Below are 20067 nucleotides of genomic sequence, written 5' to 3' on the forward strand. Positions count from 1 at the left end.
GGGCAGGAGAGGAGAGAGACAGCCTTGGGATTTCAGGCCAGGCATTGTATTCCAGACTTCTGCTAGATTAAAAATAGGTCCACGCTGCACCCAGGTTCACTAGCATGTGCCTCCAGACTTCCCCCAAGCCGAGACTCAGCCACGGAGGAGTATCGGCGTCTTAAAAACTGAATGATGATGGAAAAGCATAATGTGTGAGCATAGCTCCTTGGTTTCCCATGTTTGCTGCTGCGTTGACTCATTCAAATGCCACCAAAAGCAAGGCAGACAGTTCTTTCATTTTCAGATGTTAAAGGCGGCGATGTAACCCGTGAGGAGCAGGGGTGTTACATCAGTGCACCTCTCTTTTCTTCCCTCTACCATAGATTTTTGTCAAAGTCTGTCACAGCAAAAATACTGTTGTAACAAAACCAAGTAACAACTATTCAGCACACTTTCCCACACTGTAACGATTAAAATAAGAATTTCAAGATTATTTAATTAACCTGAATAGCTGTCAATAATTGTGCAAAGATGTAACTGGATGTTTGCAGTATTTACAATAGATAACGCATATATATGTGTGCATGCCCCTATATAAAATGCATATATCATGTTTTATTTATGGGTCCCTATCAGCAAAAATTAATTCGAAAAGCTTTAATAGACATTACATTAATATACAGTACTTTCCTAAATAGCCGCATAGCTAGACAAATACTTTGCCTAATGCCATTTCATTTTCTGCCAGCTGCATGTGATTTGCTTTTGATCTGGCACACACTTCGTTATACATTATTAAACAGCCAATCAGCTTGCCCCTGGAGTTAGCATCGTGCCCCCTGCTTATTTTTTAACAAATTTCCTCTTTTCTTTTGTACCAAAGTGATTAATCATTTCAGCTAACAGCGCAATGTTTATGATCTGAGTCAGTGACTTCAGACCATCTTAATCTCCTGTTAGGCAGGTTTTAATATGCTGGGAATTTACTTACAAGCTTTTATTTATAGCACAGTATGCTCTCAATTTTGTACAACAACAAAAACAAAACTTGCAAATAGCACTTGATTTCTGCTTTTAATGCTTCTGATGAACTTCTATGGGAGAGAAAACACAACCAAACCATGAAACAGCAACTAAAAAGGCAGCATGATAAATGCTTATTTTTCAAAACCATCTAGGTTTTTATCCAGTTGTCTAGAGAAAACCTGTTGCCTTCCAATTTCTCTCTGCAGTCAGATCATTTCTGGTCTGGGTTATTTTGTACCCTCTGGTTGTCTGCAACAGTGCTTTTAGATGACTAAGTTATTAAAGCATGATCCTCTGGGGCTTCTAAAGTCCTTATTTGCAGCATTCCTATTTGCAGCATGGTTGGCAGAGAAGCAGCTTTGATTTTTCTGTTAATATTACAAATATATCCAGCTAACTTTAAGATCTATGCTGAAATGGCTGACCTCTTTTCTATGTTATAATAGCAGTTCAAAAGACTCTTTTATTAAGCCAAGTGCCTGACCATTACTGTTTTTTATTGTGCTGTAATTTTGTATAATATTCAGGGAAATGATTTGAAGGAAGAGATAAAACACCAAATGGATTTAGTTATCAAAAACTTTATGGTGTTTTAGCTTGCTGCAGGAGTAGTCTGAATGGATATTTTGGGATGATTTTTATTTTTTTCTAAGCAAAAACTGTATATCCATTGCAATGCTCTCCATCACTTGGGCAGTGTCAAGTACTACAGGCTGGAGATCTAAATCTGTTAAAACCAATGCTGAACAAGGTAGAGACAAGGTGGCTACAGAGCCTGGTTAGGATGAAACAGAAATGAGGGCACGGAGAGGGGGTCTGCTATGCTGCTTTCCCAGGGCTGGAGGGGGTGTGAGGAAGTCACAGTAACAAAGGCAACACACAGTTTCAAATTTGTGGTCGATGAAACCAGGGAGCCAACTCTGAGCTGCTCTGGGCAGCAAGGAGGCTGTCCCAACAGTGAGCTCCTTCTGGTCATCTCGAGTGTAGAAGAGAAAAGTAAACTCCCACCGGTCACTTCCCCAATACTGTGTTCGCTTTTGTCTTTGTTGCATGTATTTTGACTTGAAATTTTTTCGTCCTCAGTCATCTCTGTTCATATTTGTTCCTTTATCCTAAAGCCACACTGAGCATCCTGCCATGGCTCCCAAGCCTGTCTGTCACGTTGCTGCAGTTGGGATATCAGTGGCTTGCCCTGATATATGCTTACTCATGTTCTTGAGCTGTTTCCAAAGGCAGATGATCATTATGGGCTCTAGGGCTGCATTCTCCAGTTATCATCTTCTAAACATTGCCAACCAAACAGTTTGGGGGGCAATCATTATCTCATTGTACTATTACTTATTTCTATTTTTTTCTTGTCGAAAAGTTTCCTATTTCTCACTCCTCAACAACAAGCTTTCATCTCTCATCGCTTTAGTCATAAAAAAGTTCATGGCCCATTTCTGTCAACTGACTGGAATCCCTCTGTAATCAATGGGGAGAGAGGCATCTCCAGAGGACAATTTGTCCCAGCCTCTCTCCCATGACACAGGGAGATTAAATTCATAATGCAGGTTAGATACCTATCAACAAATAACTACAACAAGGCAAGATAAATTTCATCTCATCACCTAACACGAATGCAGTAGAAAACATCTTATTTTAAATGCTCTCATTTACTTTACATTTTGGTGAATCTGTATAATTTACCGTGTTACATTTAAAACGAGGAACTTGCTACTGACTTCACTTTTAGAAATTTAATAGAAATCTATCAACTAGTGTAGAGCCAGCGAGATGAGTAATAAATGTTACAAGAACAGCTTTAGGCATTGCATATTAATAACTGTGGAAGGACTGACTTGCAGCGGCTTGGTTCTATGATCAGCAACAAGATAATTAGTAAAATTATCCTGCAAATTCATTATCTTGATTCCTTCCACTTGTGCATTTTATTCATTACACGCCAAAATGAGGAGATTTGCCTCCAGACAGATAATCAGAATGTAAGTGGCAGACGCAAAAGGTCTGAACTTTCTTCAAATATGCTTTGGTAGATGTGACCTTAAATAGTCTCCGTGATACTGAGGAATTTACAATCATTATTCCAAACAGAAGAAACTCTGTAATTTCACAGAGAAATGTGGTTGTGCATTTTATAGATTTTCTCACGCCTTATCTCTATTTAAAGATAAATAACTTAAACATTCGATAGCTCTGGAACATATTGGTTTGTTTCTGGCTTAGTCCAAATTCCCTGTAGTGCAGTGCATCACTCTCCATGCTCCTTGTCCTCCCACCATCCAGATGTGAGACCCAGCTGAACTATATTGTGACTCTTTTCAATCCATGAATCCAAGTGGTTTTTATTACTATTGTTGTTTATTTGTTTGTTTTGAGCTGAAACTCTAGTGCAGGAAACTTGCATGTGTTGATGCATGCAAGTTGATGCTATACAGGTAGGACACAGACACATAAGATTAGAAGTACGTCTTAGCCACCACCAGTTTAGATGGAGTCAGGTGGACCAGCAGCATTTTGTTGAAAAATATATTTAATTCTGTGGATCCTTATAAAACGTTTCACATTTTAGATCTTCCGTGAGGTTCGTGCATCCCTTCTGCTCAGAGCTAATGCAAAGAGTTTGTCTGTCAATAAAGATTTCACCAGCCCCTTCTGTGTCTGTTTTGCAAGGGGCACTCAAGCTAGCTGCCTGCACACTGAACTCTGGGTTAGGTGCCTGCTCTCACAGGAGCCGGTGAGCAGGAGCCCGGGACGCCATGGAGGTGATTCAGAGCAGGAGCCAGACTTGTTGCACACCAGGGACAAGTGCAGTGCTTGGCTGGGATGACCCTGCAGCCATCTGGATCCAGAAACAGCCACATGTGAGACAGGGAGGAATGGCTAGGATGGAAGGGTGTGTGACCAGCTACGTTCTCCCTTTTACCCCTACTGGCTTCAGCATTTAATTGCCATTATCCTTGCCTTGCAGAATGCTCAATTTTCATGTATTTTAACACACTTTTAGTTGTAGGATTCTTAAAGTGCTTTTATTCTGGGATATGAGCTCCATAAAAATGCATTTGCCTAGGTAACAATACTTTAAAATCCTTACCTTGTTTTTTTTTTTTTAAAGACACCTAAGTTTTTACTTGTAAGACCTGATTTTATCATTACTGTAGAAAAACTCATGCTTAGGATAACACATAGCCTTAAAAATTGAGTAAGAGCTGAATCTTTTGTGGAAAAGTTGAGGACATGCACATGATAAAGGAACATATAATTAAGGTTTCACCATACTTAGATACCTCTTACTGGCCCCAAATTCTGCATGGTTTCTAGGATGTGCTCTGCAATGATAACCAATCCTATGGCTCTTGGCCAAGTAAAGGATCTTTTGGCAATTGAATAAACAGAAAAAAATGCATCACGGACCAGCCCACTTCAGTATATGTTGAGCTTGCCAGTACTTGCATACATTATTTAGCTGGCATGGCTTTTTCAGTGCCATATGACTTTTGAACTAGCTTTTGCCAAGTGAAGTGTGTGAGAAGGGACATTCTCAAGCTCGGCTCACAGCCTCGTGTGTCTGCAAAGCTGCTGCAGTGAGAAACAGTGCCAGGGGCTACATGACAGTGCCTAAAGCACAGGCGGTCGTGGGCTGGCTCGGTCCTTCCCCAGTGTCATGGGTTCAAGAAATGGAACACCGAAACCAAAGACTGCAAGTCTGTGTTTTAGCTGAGAACTCCTTCCACCTGTCCATCCAATCTGCATGTTTTCTACTGGGAAAAAGGGACAGAGAGAGGCATAAGAATGCAGATTCCTGTGGAATTGTTTTAAATCAGAACTCAGTAAAAGTACCAAAAAAATAAAAATAAAAATAAAAGAGAGAAGAGAAAGAAAGAAAGAAAGAAAGAAAGAAAGAAAGAAAGAAAGAAAGAAAGAAAGAAAGAAAGAGAAAGAAAGAAAGAAAGAAAGAAAGAAAGAAAGAAAGAAAGAAAGAAAGAAAGAAAGAAAGAAAGAAAGAAAAAGAAAGAAAGAAAAAATCCATGAATCCATGAAAGCTTAAATGATAAGATATAGAAAGGTACATAAACAACTGAAGCAATAACTGATACAGAGCATCTTTTGCAGAAGGGACCGCATGATGATTTGGGGAATCTGCCTATGTATAATTTATGAACTCCTTATGGCTGTTTTTTACTCTGTAATGCTTTATACTCCATGTGCTATGAAGACAAGGAAAAGAAGTTAATATCTGCCCGTGAAAAGGTTAATAGCTATTAGCACCTGTATAGATCTTAACCAAGGAAAACAAAAGGTTAAGGGCTTTTTTTTTTTTTTTTTTCCCCCACTCCATGGGGGTCTAGATTTGGACAGCAGAAAATCCCAGACAAGAGAAAAAAGATATCAGATACTAATCGTGAGTCTTAAAAAAATCACAGAGCCTAAGTGACTCCTGTGAGACCCCAGGGGCCTAGAAGACAAAGGCAGCTTGTTTAGGAGGAGACAGCCTAGGGGCAGCTCTCTGAGCGGGGAGACACCAAGGAGGATGAAAGATGCTGCTGCCCAGGAGGGAGGGGAGAGGGAAAGCCAGGCTGAGCCCGGAAGATAGGGTGGAAATGTCATGTACAGAAGCAAGGCAGCAGAGGAGTGACAGAAAAAAAAAAATGATGGGGAAATTTAGGCAAGGCAAAGCGTGCAGATCTTTTATTGCTTTCCCTAGAGATGTACACTGCATCTCTGGCTAAAGGTTAAAAAAAAAAAAAAAGTAAAAAAAAAATTGTTTTGGAACAACTGCAGAACCTGCATGTCTGTCTGCAATGGTGGTCACATATGCCAGAAAACATGACATATATGACTAATGTTGGTAGTCTGCTCTGGTTCAGGGAAGCTTGACCGCACGTTGGCCCTTGTGGGCCCAAACGCAGCAGGCTGCAGACTCTTCATCCACATATGGAAGGTCTAAAAAGCCTGGAAATTGAGCTCATACCTCTTTTTCCCAGGAAAAAAAATTCTTCAGGCCTCATCTTTCTTGTGCTGTGAGGCTGCTGCAGCTTTCAGCTTCCGCATCTGACGAACGAGAGAGAGAACTAGCTGCCACGGCAGCAACTATATTTAGCAGTCTTTTCTGCTATTGATGCATACATACCTGGTTCCTATTGACTATAATGAGAATTATTCTGACAAGCCACAAGGAGAATAGGCCTTTTAGGATTCAGTTCATACTAACGAAACGTCTAAGGAAAATTACCCTCTTTTTGTCCATGCTAAATTATTCCAGCTTTTCATTAATACTCATTAAGTTTCTAAGGCTTGGCATTTTTAGCAAAAAAATAGTTTTCACTGACAGAAAAAGCCACCCAGATAAATGAAGAAAATGTTTACTCAATTTAATAGGCATAATTTTCTCTTTTGGTGCTCAATTCAACATCAGGATCTGAAGTCAACAAAGGTTGGATAAGGGTCTACAATTTTTTTAATTGGCTCTTCTCGTTTACACTGGAAGATGTTGAAAACTCAGGGTTATAATGAACCATTACATATGCATACGTGCAATGCTAGGAAAATTAATAATGTCTTGTATTTGCTCGATATTTGTTCAGCATTCATGAGTAAATAACAAATAACTTGATAAGATTCATGAGAAAAAGCCTGTGGAAAACCCACACAGCTGGAAAGAAACTTTTTTACTGCATGAAGCCCACTTTCTCTCCCACCAAGTTATTGTTATTGTTCTGAATAACTTCTTTTCCCCAAGGGTAAAGTGACAGGTCTGCAATTTCTATATAAAATTGCATGTTTTTTAACTGAAGTTTATATGTAAGCCCTTTTATGTCTTGGTGTCTTTAAGTGTAGTCAATATTATTGTAAGGGATGTATATTTTTAATTAAATTAATTCTGTTGGCAAAAATGAAGCTTTCAGAAACTGTCAGAAGTGTGATGGTTTATCACCATCTTCATTATAACCTGTACACTGGTACTGTCTGCAGGACTGAGTTCGGAACACCGTTATTTAGGGTGATGTCAATAATTTCTATGTGAAATAGTTGGGTCTTTTCCAAGCACTTCAGTTTTGAAGCACACCTGACAGCATTTTACTCCATAATCTTCTAAACCTAAAGTAACCCTAAGAATGGCACAATGCACCATGCACAGCAAACGGCATTTAGCACTAACCATAAAGGACGGATGCTATGGCATTTTGGTTGGTCAGAACTTGATTGGTATTTAGTCAGTCTCTCCTAAAATATTCTATTGAACTTTGAGCATTTTGAATCATGCTGACCAATGATTGTACATTCTTCTCTTTCCTTAAAAAATGGTTTTTACTTTTCACATTTGCAAAACAAACAACAACCCAAACCCAACCCAACCCAACCAACCAACCAACCAACCAACCAAAAAAAAAAAAACAAACAAAAAACCCCCACAAAAACAAACAAAACAAAACAAAAAAACGAACAACTAACTATGTCCCAAGCATAACAAACTACAAAAGCAAAAAGATGCCAAAATATATGGAATTAAAACTGTTTAAGATTTCCAAACATAAATTTTGCAGCATGGCTAGCACTGTATTCTCCAGGGTCTTTGAGTTTCTGTACAAGGCAGAAGGAAGCCTAGCACATTGCATGGAAAAGCTGGACCACACCTATCCTAACACACCACGGGGCCACATGCCTGAACATTGACTCACAGTCGTCCATATTATTAAATTACTGACACCAATAAGTTGTGACCTGGGCCAGTTCTTGCAGACAAAATCCATGCATGCCCAGGAGCCATTCCGCACAGGCAGCTTGGGTGAAACCACTCTGCTTTGTGGCTGTAAGGGAGTTTAGTTCCTTGGACATGAGCCATGCTATGCTGATTGGCCTCAGGGCAAGAGAATGGTTATTAGTCCATTTTATTTATTAGTATAGACATTGCAATGGAATATTCTTGAAAGTGATTTAATTTCCTTTTAGCAGGCTCCTCTTTTCTCCCATAATTTCCTTAATTGGTCTTTCTGCCAAGTGAAGCTAACTTTTAGCTCATGTGTTGCTCCTAAATATGATTAAACAAGATTAACAAGAGAATATTTGTCTCGGCTCCCAAATGAGGGAAATCACCTCTCTGAGACATAAACAGAGAGCTCACACTTCCTGGGTCAGACCAAAATGGGACAGAGTAGTGGGAGTGCTCCCACTGATCATCTTCAGTTGTGGAAAATCAGGCACCACACAGAAATTTCTTAGATATAAGAGCACGTCTACTGAAAATATTAGCACAAGAGACAGGAAAAGACACATGGCCAAAGTACACGTGTAACAACAACCACTGAAATCCACAATCCAAGCTAATGCAGGTTTTCAGAGATGCATCTTAGTATGGGGCCATCAGTAGGTCTGCCACCCTGTGGGTTCACAAACTGCTGGGCAAACCAGGGCTGCATCCTTACACGTGGGGGACAGTGGGGCAGTGCCTGTGTAGCTCTACAGCCACAACTGCAGCATACCATCCCAGAACATTCACACACTGCAGGAAGACCTCTGTCTCTCCTTCCCCTACTCTACAGCCATAACTGGCAACATGGTGAGGAAAACAGGAACATTAGACTGGGCGGAAAGTACACCATATAAAAGCAGCTTGATGCATTAGTTCTAATGATCCAGCTTCCGTAATGCCCAATTTAATCCAGGAAGAAAACAAACTACTTGTTAAGAAATTCAGAAATGTAGAGGGGAGAATACACATTGAAGAAGAAAGCCCCTGGAGGATGGTTCCTCTCAGCATACTGGAGGATGCTCCCATCTCAAGTCACGCTGCCTTTGTGGTGTCGCTTCATTTTAAGTGAATCTTAGCAATGGGGGTAGAAAGTAGGTTGTTTTCTAAAGCTGACAGCTGAAGGCACCAAACCTCAGGCTCATAGCAGTGTGAATATCTGCGATTACCCAAATTTTATTCTTCTTTCATTAGGACTGATAGTGCAGATCCTTTCTGGTATTAATATGCATAATTCTGTTGGCCTCAGAGGAGCTGTGGCAGGGAGAGACAAAATGAGGATCTATCTGGCCTTTTGCCATTAATAACAAGGAATCATTTATCTGTATTGGAACAAGATGGTGATTGTGCCTCTTTTCCAGCTTTGTGGAACACTCTAAACAGAGGAAAAAATTAGAAAGTATTTTACTGTATTATTTTTGTATTGCAGAGAGGCTGGATAATTCATTCTGGATTCTCTCTCTCCTTGTCAAATAACAGGGTGTACACACTCACTACAAAACAGCAATTTGGAAAATTAATTCCACCACATTAGCATGGTAGTGTTTCACCATCTCTTTTATAATGGCCTGCCTCTTCCTAATACAAATCCATCACACATCAGATACTTACGCTCTAAAAAGAATACGTGTCTCTTTCCTCTGCACCACTCTATTCAATTCAAAACAGGTCATATTTTGCTGTGCACGAAACTGTCAGTGCCCCACTACATGAATGGCTAATGTCACAGAAGGTGCCTCCATGTCCCATCAGGACCCAGGAGACAGAAGCAGAGGTTACCTTTGAGTGGCATTTATTGTAAGTCTTATTCCCACCATAAGGGTTGCTAGCTTGATCTCCTATTTCCACTAAACTATTTATAGTTTTTGCCTTTTTAGAGTGATATTTTTCATTGACACCGAGATTCATTAAGTTCAAGGTTTAAATACACTGCACACAACAAACTATGCATAATACCATGTACTACAAACCTCAGACTGCTTTGACACACTGTCTTCAGCAATGACAGTGAACACAGCAAAAATCCAAGTGTGGCAATTCAGGGGGGTCTGCTGACGTACAACTAATTAACAGTTGGCTGACATTATCACTGTTAGCATTGTATTGTACAGCCATTTTATATGCTCAGGGCCAGGGAAGAGACATGCCTGGGTTTGACGAATGGGCTGTGAATGTTTATTGACAAGTGAAAGCCACAATGTGGGCAAAAAAGAGGATGTGCCACGCACGGTGCCCAAACCAGAAGCAATTTCTGCTCAGACAGGCTGATGACGACTAGCGGATCACCTGGAGAGAGACTCCGATGACCTGAGAAAGCCAGTCTGGGGCCACCTCCAAGGAACAAAAGCTGTGAAAAGTCATGAGTCTTCCCACAGCCTTTTGGATGGAGAAAGAGGTAATAAAGAGACCCTGCCAGTAGAGGACAGGCAGAGAAAGGCCAAGGCACCACGTACAGATGGTGCACCCAGAAAGCTGCCAAGGTTTGATGAGTCAGAGGGATGACGGTGTACAAAGGTATGCCTACTCTGTAGTCACTGCCGCTTACATGGACAAAGCCAAAACATCTTCACCTAGCTGTGCTATGGTTGCTAATTTTGCTACAGCAGCACAAGGTACCATAGGACTGCAGATTCTCACTGAGAAGCTGGATGAGGTCCAGGCAGAGAGTTTGACGAAGCTCCACAGTGCTGTCATCCACACCACCGGTGGTACCCAGGCTGGCAGGCTGGAGGAAAGCTGACCTAGGTAAATCGCTGCAAACAGCAACTTCTGTAGAAAAGGTATTGAATAAAAGAGCTGGATGTCACGGTGTGGTAAAAAGAACAATGTTCTTGGAGGTTGAATTAGATGGGTTAACTACGGCTTAATGTTTCTGGGTTTTAGTGCCCTCGTTGAAATGGCACATTTTCTAAACACTCTTCAGTACGATTTTTCATTTATTTGAGCAAGAAATACAAAAAGAATGATATTGAAGAAATGCAATTAATGGTATACTTCTGCCAAAATTGTGCTTGAATTGCTCTGAAATTTAGGATACAGAAAGCAAAGCAGTGTTGTGAAAGTTCTTCTGAAAGATTACAGTGAAAATGAATGATATTTTATGCCTCTGATACATTTTTAATGCAATTCTATCACTTTAGAGTACTTCTGTACTCTATGAGACAGAACAAGAAAGGTTGTGTCAGCACATCGGGGCTTCTTCTAGGTTTTCATACCTTCCCTCTCCCCCACCGCCTCTCTTTTGCCTGAAGTTGCTGGGTTCCCCCTGCAGCTTCCCCCTGGGCTCAGACACAAAAAACAATCCGAATTTCCCCATCAAGGTGCCATGCTGAGGGTGGCCTCCCCACCTTTCTCCCAGAGCTGCCCAGCAGTCTCTTTCCAGCAGGGAGACTGCAATAAATCACGCTGCTTGCAGAGAGGTAGCTCTTGATCTGCACGCCTGTACTCGTGCAGTGCGGCAACGTGGGTCCTGTTCCACCTGTGGGCTTTTCCCTTTGCGTTGGAAAGCAAGGCGAGTGGTTAGAAATACATGGCTGATTACCATATTTGTGTTCTGTAATTCTTCACATGTCCGACTCCACCAGGAGCTTAACTGAAGCCAGTGGGATCTTACAGTCATTAACATTTACAAGGCAGCAGTTCACAGTTGTTGAACTAACAACCTACCCCAAAGAAACTGATTTTTCTCCCCTCTAAGTATTGACATGTGCTCCGCTGACTGTGATGCTTATTCACAGTGACAGTGTGTTTGGTAGGATTTCATGTTTTCACAGGATTTGTCTTGTGCAGACAGTTTCTAATTTACCTCTGCTCTTGTTTTAATTCAATCAGCTGATGGAGTGCAGCTGATCTCATGGCACATATGGCTGTTCAGGTTTAAAAAAACCCTCAATATTTGATGGGTTGATCCTTAATGCTTTCTGCTAAAGAATTAGCAAGGCTGCTAATGAGCCAAGGGATCCCAAGTGGGGAAAGGGAAAAATAGAGAATTAGATGCTGTTTTCATTCAGTTTTTTTACCTTGCTCAAATAAGGAGTCCTGTGTTTTACATACTATGACTAGTTTTACAAGGTAGAGAAATTCAAGCAAATTACTCACTGCAGCCATCACATTTAAAATGCCATGTTTTCATAAGTGGCTGTCCTGTGGCCAGGGGGAGTCACAGCCTATTTGTAAGGGCACCTGAGGGCACTCGACCCTGCACAGGAGGCTTGCAGCACCAAGCAGTTATCCTTCTCTGGCATGTTTGCAGCTGCAGTCTCAGTCCTTTTGCTGCTTCCCTAGCTTATTTTTCTCTCCTGAAAAAAACCTTATATGTCCTCCATCCCACATCCCAACCTGCCTCCCCACTGCTCCTCACTGTCCCAAAGGATCGGCTTCTTCTGCATTGACTGGTTGTGTTTGGTTTCCCTGCAGTCCTTGCTTTGTGCTCCTGTTGCTCTGGGAAGCTCCATCAGCTTCCCGCTGGTTCTGCCTCCTGCAGCCAAATGGTGTTTGCAGGCCAAGCACTCCACACTGCAAACGCCTCTCCCCAATTCAATGACACTTCTCATGTCAACCCAAAAAAACAGAGGGAACTCACAAGGCCCAGAGCTCAGATTGCATGTGGGTTTCCTTTCAACAAAGCCACTGCAGCTCTAGGAAATCACAGCTAAGGCTGGAAGATCAATCTCAAACCACTTATCTTACAAACCCTGAATCGCCTACGCCCAACATGCTCCCTTTTCTCCTTAAATCCATTGCAAATACACTCTGAATGTATATCTGAGTGTATCAGATATTGGTTTCAACAGTTAACCTAATGGAGAGACAGGATCCTTGCTGCTCCCATTTTTTTTTTGCACGTAATACAGCAAAATAAACATTTACTCCAAACCCCATCAGTAATAACAGAATATACACTTTCACACACTAATAAAAGCAAATAGGAATCAGCCAAAATTATGAATCTCACTTAGCAAGCCTGTGTTCTAGCAGAGGCAGGGAATACATCGGCTTTGGAGATGTCTCAGCAATTCAGGCAGCAAATGCTCAGGGCACAGTGGAATTAAGGATATTTGAGTAGTATAACTCGTATTTTCCGCTTCAAAGTTTTCAACCATGTCCTCCACCTACAATGCAAAAGCTTACAAGGAATTGCTTTTTATAGCTACAGTCAAGTAACGCATCTTTTCTCTCTCAATTTGACATTACATCTGCAACTTGGTCTTACTGCAGTTATTTACTTCGAAGTCTCTCCTTAGAAGTCTCTCTATCCTTGACGTGCGTGCCTGCAGCTGGACAGAGAAGTCACTACACTTTGAAGAAGTTGCTCTGAATTAGTGCACGGGGTGAGATTAGGTTCAGGATTCCTGCAGTGATTATAAACTCAGCGGGAGTCCTTACAACAGCTCCAATCTCGACAGGGTTACTGTCTTGTTAATCAACCTCCTTCAGGACTCGAAGCGGTTCTGCGCCTCAGTTCTTGGGGGCTTTCTTTGGAAGCCGCCGTTTTGTGCAGAATGATATGTCGGTTTACAAAGTCTACAGAGCTCTGATACGTGCAGCAAAAACACATCAGAAAAGGCTAGACTGACGCCGTGGCACCCTGCGTTGCACAAGACAGCACAAAAAACTATACATTCCCATCACAGTTAGTGCAAGATAAGATTCGGTGATTTTCAAGCTATGCCTAAGCTGATTTGGAAGCCCAAGTCCAGACGTTAGCTCTGGCTGTGCCCTGGAACCTGTGGGTGGGTGACGGGGTCTGTGCACAAACCAGCCCGGGCCTCCTCTCACACACCAAGGAAAGGAGACACAGGGAAGCAGCTGGAGCAGGTGTGATTTACTCCTACCGCCCTTCATCTTGACTGGGACCTTCAGTAGGACCTGGGGCTTGCTGTGGAAGTGTCTATCCCTTGGAAGATCCGACATGCTACGAACGCAGTATCTAGGCAGGGTGGATGCTTTCTGCTTTGTGTTGTCAAAGAGACAGCTATAGTGGGGATCCTTAAAAAGATACATTTTTAAGCATCTTCTTCCTTTTCTGATGTTCTGTAAAGCAGCAGAAGAAAGGGAAAGTGGCCCTTCCTCTAATAAACACATTTAAGTGTGCCAGTGATGAGGCATCTTTTCTGAGGGAGAAACAAAGCTTGCAGCTTCCTTGGATCTTCGTCATTCTGCCTCTGGACACCTTTATGGGAACTGCCTACATTCTGTCCTAGCAGAAGTAAACCTTAGCTTTATCATGCAAATAGCACCTCCAACAAAGCCATGGAAACGACCTTCCCTGTTTCTGAAAACCAGAAAATCCACGTTAAAAGTGAATGGATCTGTTCAGCACAAGAAGAGGGCCCAGAGTACAGTACCTGGAAAAGTCTGGATGCCAGTAATTTACGAAGTGAGTAGCTATGGCACATTATTACTGTTGCTGTTTGCACTATCAGTAACAACCACCGCTGCTGATACTGATTTGTACTGTGAGATTACCTAAGAATGGCTTTTGTATTATACAAGTCCTTGACTCAGAAAGCTCACTTTTCAAGACAAAAGAGAGCAGGTGGATCCATCTGGCCTGACTGGGCTGTAGAAGGGACATGTGGGACAGCAATGTTCAAGCATGGGAAACAGAGGTATACCCCTGACCTTACCACCGTTTTTCCACAGTCCTTGTGAAAAAGGAAGCTCTTAAGAGGGGATCTGATGGTAGGCATGGAGGTAATAGGGAAAGTGTTTAAGGCTCTTCCCTGATCTGATGGGAAGTATGGGAGAAATTAATTCATGCAAAATTTAGCACATTGCTGGGTGACAGAAGCTGGCATTATTGGGTGTGCTAAAGTGGTAGCTAACATGTCAGCACTGATTGGTAGACTTGAGGCTTTAAAAGTGGAAACAAATAGCTCTACTGGATGTGATAGAGAAGGAGATGACAGTGATGAGATGCAAAGACAAATGTGATATGGGCAAGACATATGCCTGACAAAACTGTTGGCTTTCTACGACGGAGTTACAGTACTAATGGATAAGAGAAGAGCAACTGACACCTGGGTTTGTGCAAAGTATTTGACACTGTCCTGCGTGACAACCTTGTCTTTAAGTTGGAGAGACATGGATGTGATGGATGGACCACTCGGTGTGTAAGGAATTGGCTGGATGATGGCACTCACAGAGTTGCTGTCAATGGCTCAATGTCCAGGTGGAGATCAGTAATGAGTGGTGACGAGCCCCTAAGGGGCTGGTGTTGGGACTGGCACTGTTTAACATCCTTGTCGATGACACGGACAGTGGGACTGAGTGCACCCTCAGTAAGTTTGCTGATGACACCAAGCTGTGTGGTGTGGTTGACATGCTGGAGGGAAGGGATGCCATCCAGAGGGACCTGGACAGGCTTGAGAGGTGGGACTGTATCAACCTCTCAGAGTTCAACAAGACCAAGTGCAAGGTCCTGCACCTGGGTCAGGACAATCCCATGCACAAGTACAGCCTGGGTGGAGAATGGATTGAGAGCAGGTCTGAGGAGAAGGACCTGGGGCACTGGTTGACAAGAAGCTCGACATGATCCAGCAATGTGAGCTTGTGGCCCAGAAAGCCAACCGTATCCTGGGCTGCATCAAAAGCAGCGTGGCCAGCAGGGTGAGGGAGGTGATTCTCCCCCTCCACTCTGCTCTGATGAGACTCCACCTGGAGCCCTGAATTCAGCTCTGGGGCCCCAGCACAAGAAGGACACGGAAGCATTAGAATGAGTCCAGAGAAGGGCCATGGAGAAGATCAGAGGGCTGGAGGGGAAAACAGGCTGAGGGAGGAGGAGTTGTTCAGCCTGGAGAAGAGAAGGCTCTAGGGAGACCTCGCTGCAGCCTTCCAGTACCTGAAAGGGGCCTACAAGAAACCTCTTTGTCAGGGAGGGTAATGATAGGACAAGGGGTAATGGCTTTAAACTAAAAGAAGGTAGGTTTAGATTAGATAGAAGGAGGAAATTCTTTCCTATAAGGGTGGTGAGGCACTGGAGCAGGTTGCCCAAAGAAGCTGTGGATGCCCCATCCCTGGAGGCGTTCAAGGCCAGGCTGGATGGGGCTTTGGGCAACCTGGTCTGGTGGGAGGTGTCCCTGCCCATGGCAGGGGGTTGGAAATGGGCCATCTTTAAGGTCTCTTCCAACCCAAACCATTCTGTGATTCTATGATTCTATGACATCAAGCTAGGAAAATGATCCGTGCAGCAGCGTGAGTGGACATGGGTAACATTACATTTGTTGAGAGAATTTAGAGAGAATTTAGACCAGAATTATACATTTGTGAATAAAGAGTCTCAGTTGGAAATGCCACAGAGCAGCAGTCTGCAAGATTTACATTTAGTCTCAGACAAATCATTGCAAGAGAAGTTCAGAATAGAAAGAGATATCCAGGCTACAGACGTGGAGGATGGGCAGATTGGAGAGGTTATCCACAATGACTGAGTAATCATGTGAGGACAGGAGCTGGAGGATGAAAATGGTGCACTCTGCATTTTAGCCATGTTAAGCCTCAGCAGATAGGGAGATACTGATGTGAAGTGTGTCTTTTGAGCTCTAAGTATGCTTAAACTGCCTACTACCTCCTGCTTTGTGAGAAGCCAGACTCCCAGGTTTGAAAACCCCATGTATCACTTTGTGTGCTTTAAGGTATTCTGAACCTGAGTTTTCAGAATGTTAACTCAGAAAGAAGATGGTAAAGGTAAAAGATGCTGGAGGAACGAGGAGCTTGTTGCTCTGGGGGACACTGGGAAAAGTGCCCTGCAGAGCAGCTCGGCAGTCCTTGGAAGGAAGAGTTATTCTGCCCAGCTCCTCACCCAGGCACCCTGGTGAGTATTTTTGTTCTTAAGCTGCCTTCTCCAGAGAGACACAGGATTGCATCCAGCACCATGATCTGTTCAGACGTGAAAAAGAGGTCTTGGCAATACTGCTTGTAGTGGGTTGATTTATTCAGGTTTTAACCAAAGTAAAAGAATTTGTGAATTAATCCTCATGAAGAAAAGGGTCCTATTCATCCAAGAACATGCTGCATGTTTTATCATGAAGCTTCATAAAAATATTTCTTGAGGAATGTGCCCAAGAGTCGAAGTAGAGAGACAGCACCAGCTTGAAGGTGTACCTTACAATCCCTAGTCATACGGTGCACTTTGCATCATATGAGACTGTATGAGACTAGGACCTCTTATATAGCCACTTTCCTACTCATGGCAGGAACCATGTCTTTTCTCCATTTTTGTGTACTTGAACAATTCACACTTATAAGGAGGAAGACTGGCTTCTTTCACTGCTCTTTTTTAAGTCCCGCATAAAAAAGGGGCGAATGAGCCTCACACCACATCATATACTCAGTGCATCATGAAAAATGGAAAAAGCTCTCATGAATTATACAGTCTGCTACTAATTTGTAACAAAACAACAGGGACTGAGGCTAAGGGTTGTTGAATATGCAGTTCAGTCCTACAAAAGCCTACTTTGTAAATGTTAGCTAACTAAAAGCTCTGCCAGTGAAGTCATAAGCAATCCATCATAATCACCCTTCGATAAACTCTTTGTCCAGTTTACGAATTAAAAGCTGTATTTAACATATTCATGGAGAATGGAGAAATGCCTTTAGAAACAGCAGTCTTAATGCACTACTAATCTCTAAACCAAATATTTATAGCCCTGTAGTTTATAAACAATCTGAAATATTTGGGTAGTGGCTGTCCAAGCTGTGGATGCACAGACAATAATAGGGAGGTTTTGACATTCCTTCTACCTGGTTTGGTGTTTTACTGAGTCTTATATCTGATAGATAAGCATTGCAAATTATTGAATTATCAGTGTAGAAAGAGAACTGAAAAGAACAGGAGTTAAAATTATAAAAGTGATTCACTGTTTATTAGTTTGTCTGCCTCAGAAAATAATCAATATCAAAGTTGATTCAAGCTCAGATCTGTCTGGGTGTGTATTAATTTGCTCCATGAAAATAAAATAGAAATTACTAGGATAAAAGAAATAATAATGAAATATGGAAATAACTGCAGATTTTGCACATTGTCATTATATAATGGACATAATGGACATAATGACATTACATAATGGATTCTAATTAAATCCAGGTGGAAAATGACCTTCCTAGACCTCCCTTCAAAATTAAGATTTTTGACAGTCATGATTAATGGAAACATGCACTTTGCATGGTTTGTAAACCTGAAACATCGTAGTACATTTCAGTTTATAATTTATCCCATTATCTGCTTCTGCATGCATGAAGGTCAGCCACACTGGCACAAAGTAGCAGCGATATCCAGAGGCTCTGGAAGGTTGCTAACACAGATTTATTTATTTATTTATTTATTTTTTGTGGGTAAATATTTTTTGCCTACTTGTTCCTTAGAAAGATCACAATCTACAAGCATAGGATTTTTAACAGCAGTAATTGCAATATCCTTGTTGTTCTCTTGCCTTTTTAGAGTAAACAAAATGGCACTAGAAAGAGAATATTTTTTTTAGAATTCCTACCCGCAATATTTCTTCAATGCAGCTGTTATCTCCTGTTCCACTGTCCTGTAAACAAAATGAGAAAATAGTTTGTTTGTGTTTTAAAAAGAAATAACAAACAGCAGGTTTGAGGACACGCTTGTCACTTGAAATATATTCAAAACTCTATTACAGTTTCGAAATGAGGCCAAGTCTTTCCAGCCTCCGCAAAGTTGCACCGCTGAAAATTCTCAAATTATTCCCCATCATCACCACAGGAAGATGTAATATTTGCAATGTTTACATATGGCTGGCACATATTTGTATAAATTCATAGGATTTTGTTTATGCCACTTTTGTGCGCGGTTCATGCTGTTTCAGATACACTGCCTATAAGTAGGCATAAGCAAAACGGTTAGTGCCTGTACATAGATCCAATATGTGCCTTTATTTATATTAAATAAATAACATCTGTCTGTATCCTTTGTGCAGGAAAGACTCTGCAGTAATACTGCCTGTGTGAAGTCTGACGATATATAGGGTATGGGCAGCAGTGATGCTGAAAGGAGAGCTGCAGGGGCTGTGACACAAGCTGCCACACCGAGTACCAGGCAGGCAGCATGGCCGTTGTGAGAAGGCTGTGATTCCCTAAAATGCTGACCCCTAAAACCAGCATGTATACTGTGGGGCTGAGGGAGCAGAGGAATTCAGTTCTGAATGATGCGGCTTACTCCAGGGCCATTCTGGAAAGGGGAAATCGGGGATTTGGCAGAGCAGCTATCCCTGCTGGTACGATCCTCTCCTACATGCTCTGCTCAGTTGTCCATTGGGACCCTGACTTCTTCCAGCAAAGAAGTGTCTGCTTGTGGTCCCACCTTTCCTGCTGCCCCCTGCCCATGCTCTGCTTGCGCTGCCCAGCATAACTGGGAAGACAGGGCACGCCGTGGTGCTGGGATGGGATGGAGGTACTGAAGCTGAGGGGCTGCCCATCTCCAGCAGCTCTCCACAACACACAAATGGCTGTTGCATCAAGCAAATTTTCTGGGGGGTTTACTTCAACACATGAAATTTTCTGGTGGACACCAAGTTGAACATCAGCCAGGAATGTGCCCTTGCCACAAAGACAGCTAATGGTAGCTTGGTCTGCTTTAGGAGGAGTGCTGCCAGCAGGTTAAGGGATATGATTCTTCCCCTCTGCTCAGCACCGGTGAGGCCACACCTGGAATACTGTGTCCAGTTCTGGCCTTCCAGTACAAGGGAGTACCTGGACATACTGGAAAGAAGATCAAAGAACAACAAAGGGCCATAAAATTGCTGAAGGGACTGTAGTATCTCTCCTGTGAGGAGAGGCTGAGAGAGCTGGGACTGTTAAGCCTGGAGAAAAGAAGGCTCAGGGGATCTTGTCAATCTCCATAAATACATGAAGGGAGGGTGCAGTGAAGACGGAGCCAGGCTTTTTCCAGTGGTGCCCAACGCCAGAATAACAGGCAACGGGCAAAACCTGGAACACAAGAGGTTCCGTCTAAACACCAGGAAATGCTTCTTTATGTCATGGGTGTCTGAGCACTGGTGGAGGTTGCCTAGAGATGTTCTGGATTCTCCCTTCATGGAGGCCTTCAAAAGCCGCCTGGAGATGGGCCTGGGCAGCCTACGCTGGGTGGTCCTGCTGGGGCAGGGCTTGGGCCTGGTGGTCTCCAGAGGGCCCTGACAGCCTCAGCTACTCTGGTTCTGTGAAATTCCCTGAAAAATCCCCAAAGTAAAGATTTTGTTTGTTTGTTTGTTTTCCTTTTGCAGAACAGAACTAACTCAGGAGACAGAAGACTGAAGCTTGAGGCCTTTTCATTTGTGTGTGTATGGAAACAAAGT

At 42.5% G+C, this 20067-nt stretch overlaps 1 protein-coding gene across 3 annotated transcripts in view; it reads right to left on the reverse strand.

Moving 5' to 3' along the window:
- The window catches only part of AFF3 (ALF transcription elongation factor 3), a 337924-nt gene that overhangs the window by 170777 nt on the left and 147080 nt on the right, over nucleotides 1–20067 (reverse strand). For all 3 annotated transcript variants that reach the window (XM_080556980.1, XM_080556979.1, XM_080556981.1), the window contains exon 4: nucleotides 18244–18288. In XM_080556980.1, the coding sequence (XP_080413106.1) occupies nucleotides 18244–18288 (45 nt within the window). The remainder of the gene's footprint in view (nucleotides 1–18243; nucleotides 18289–20067) is intronic.

This window comes from Anser brachyrhynchus, assembly GCF_964034855.1.
Source record: "Anser brachyrhynchus genome assembly, chromosome: 1".
Lineage (NCBI taxonomy): Eukaryota > Metazoa > Chordata > Aves > Anseriformes > Anatidae > Anser > Anser brachyrhynchus.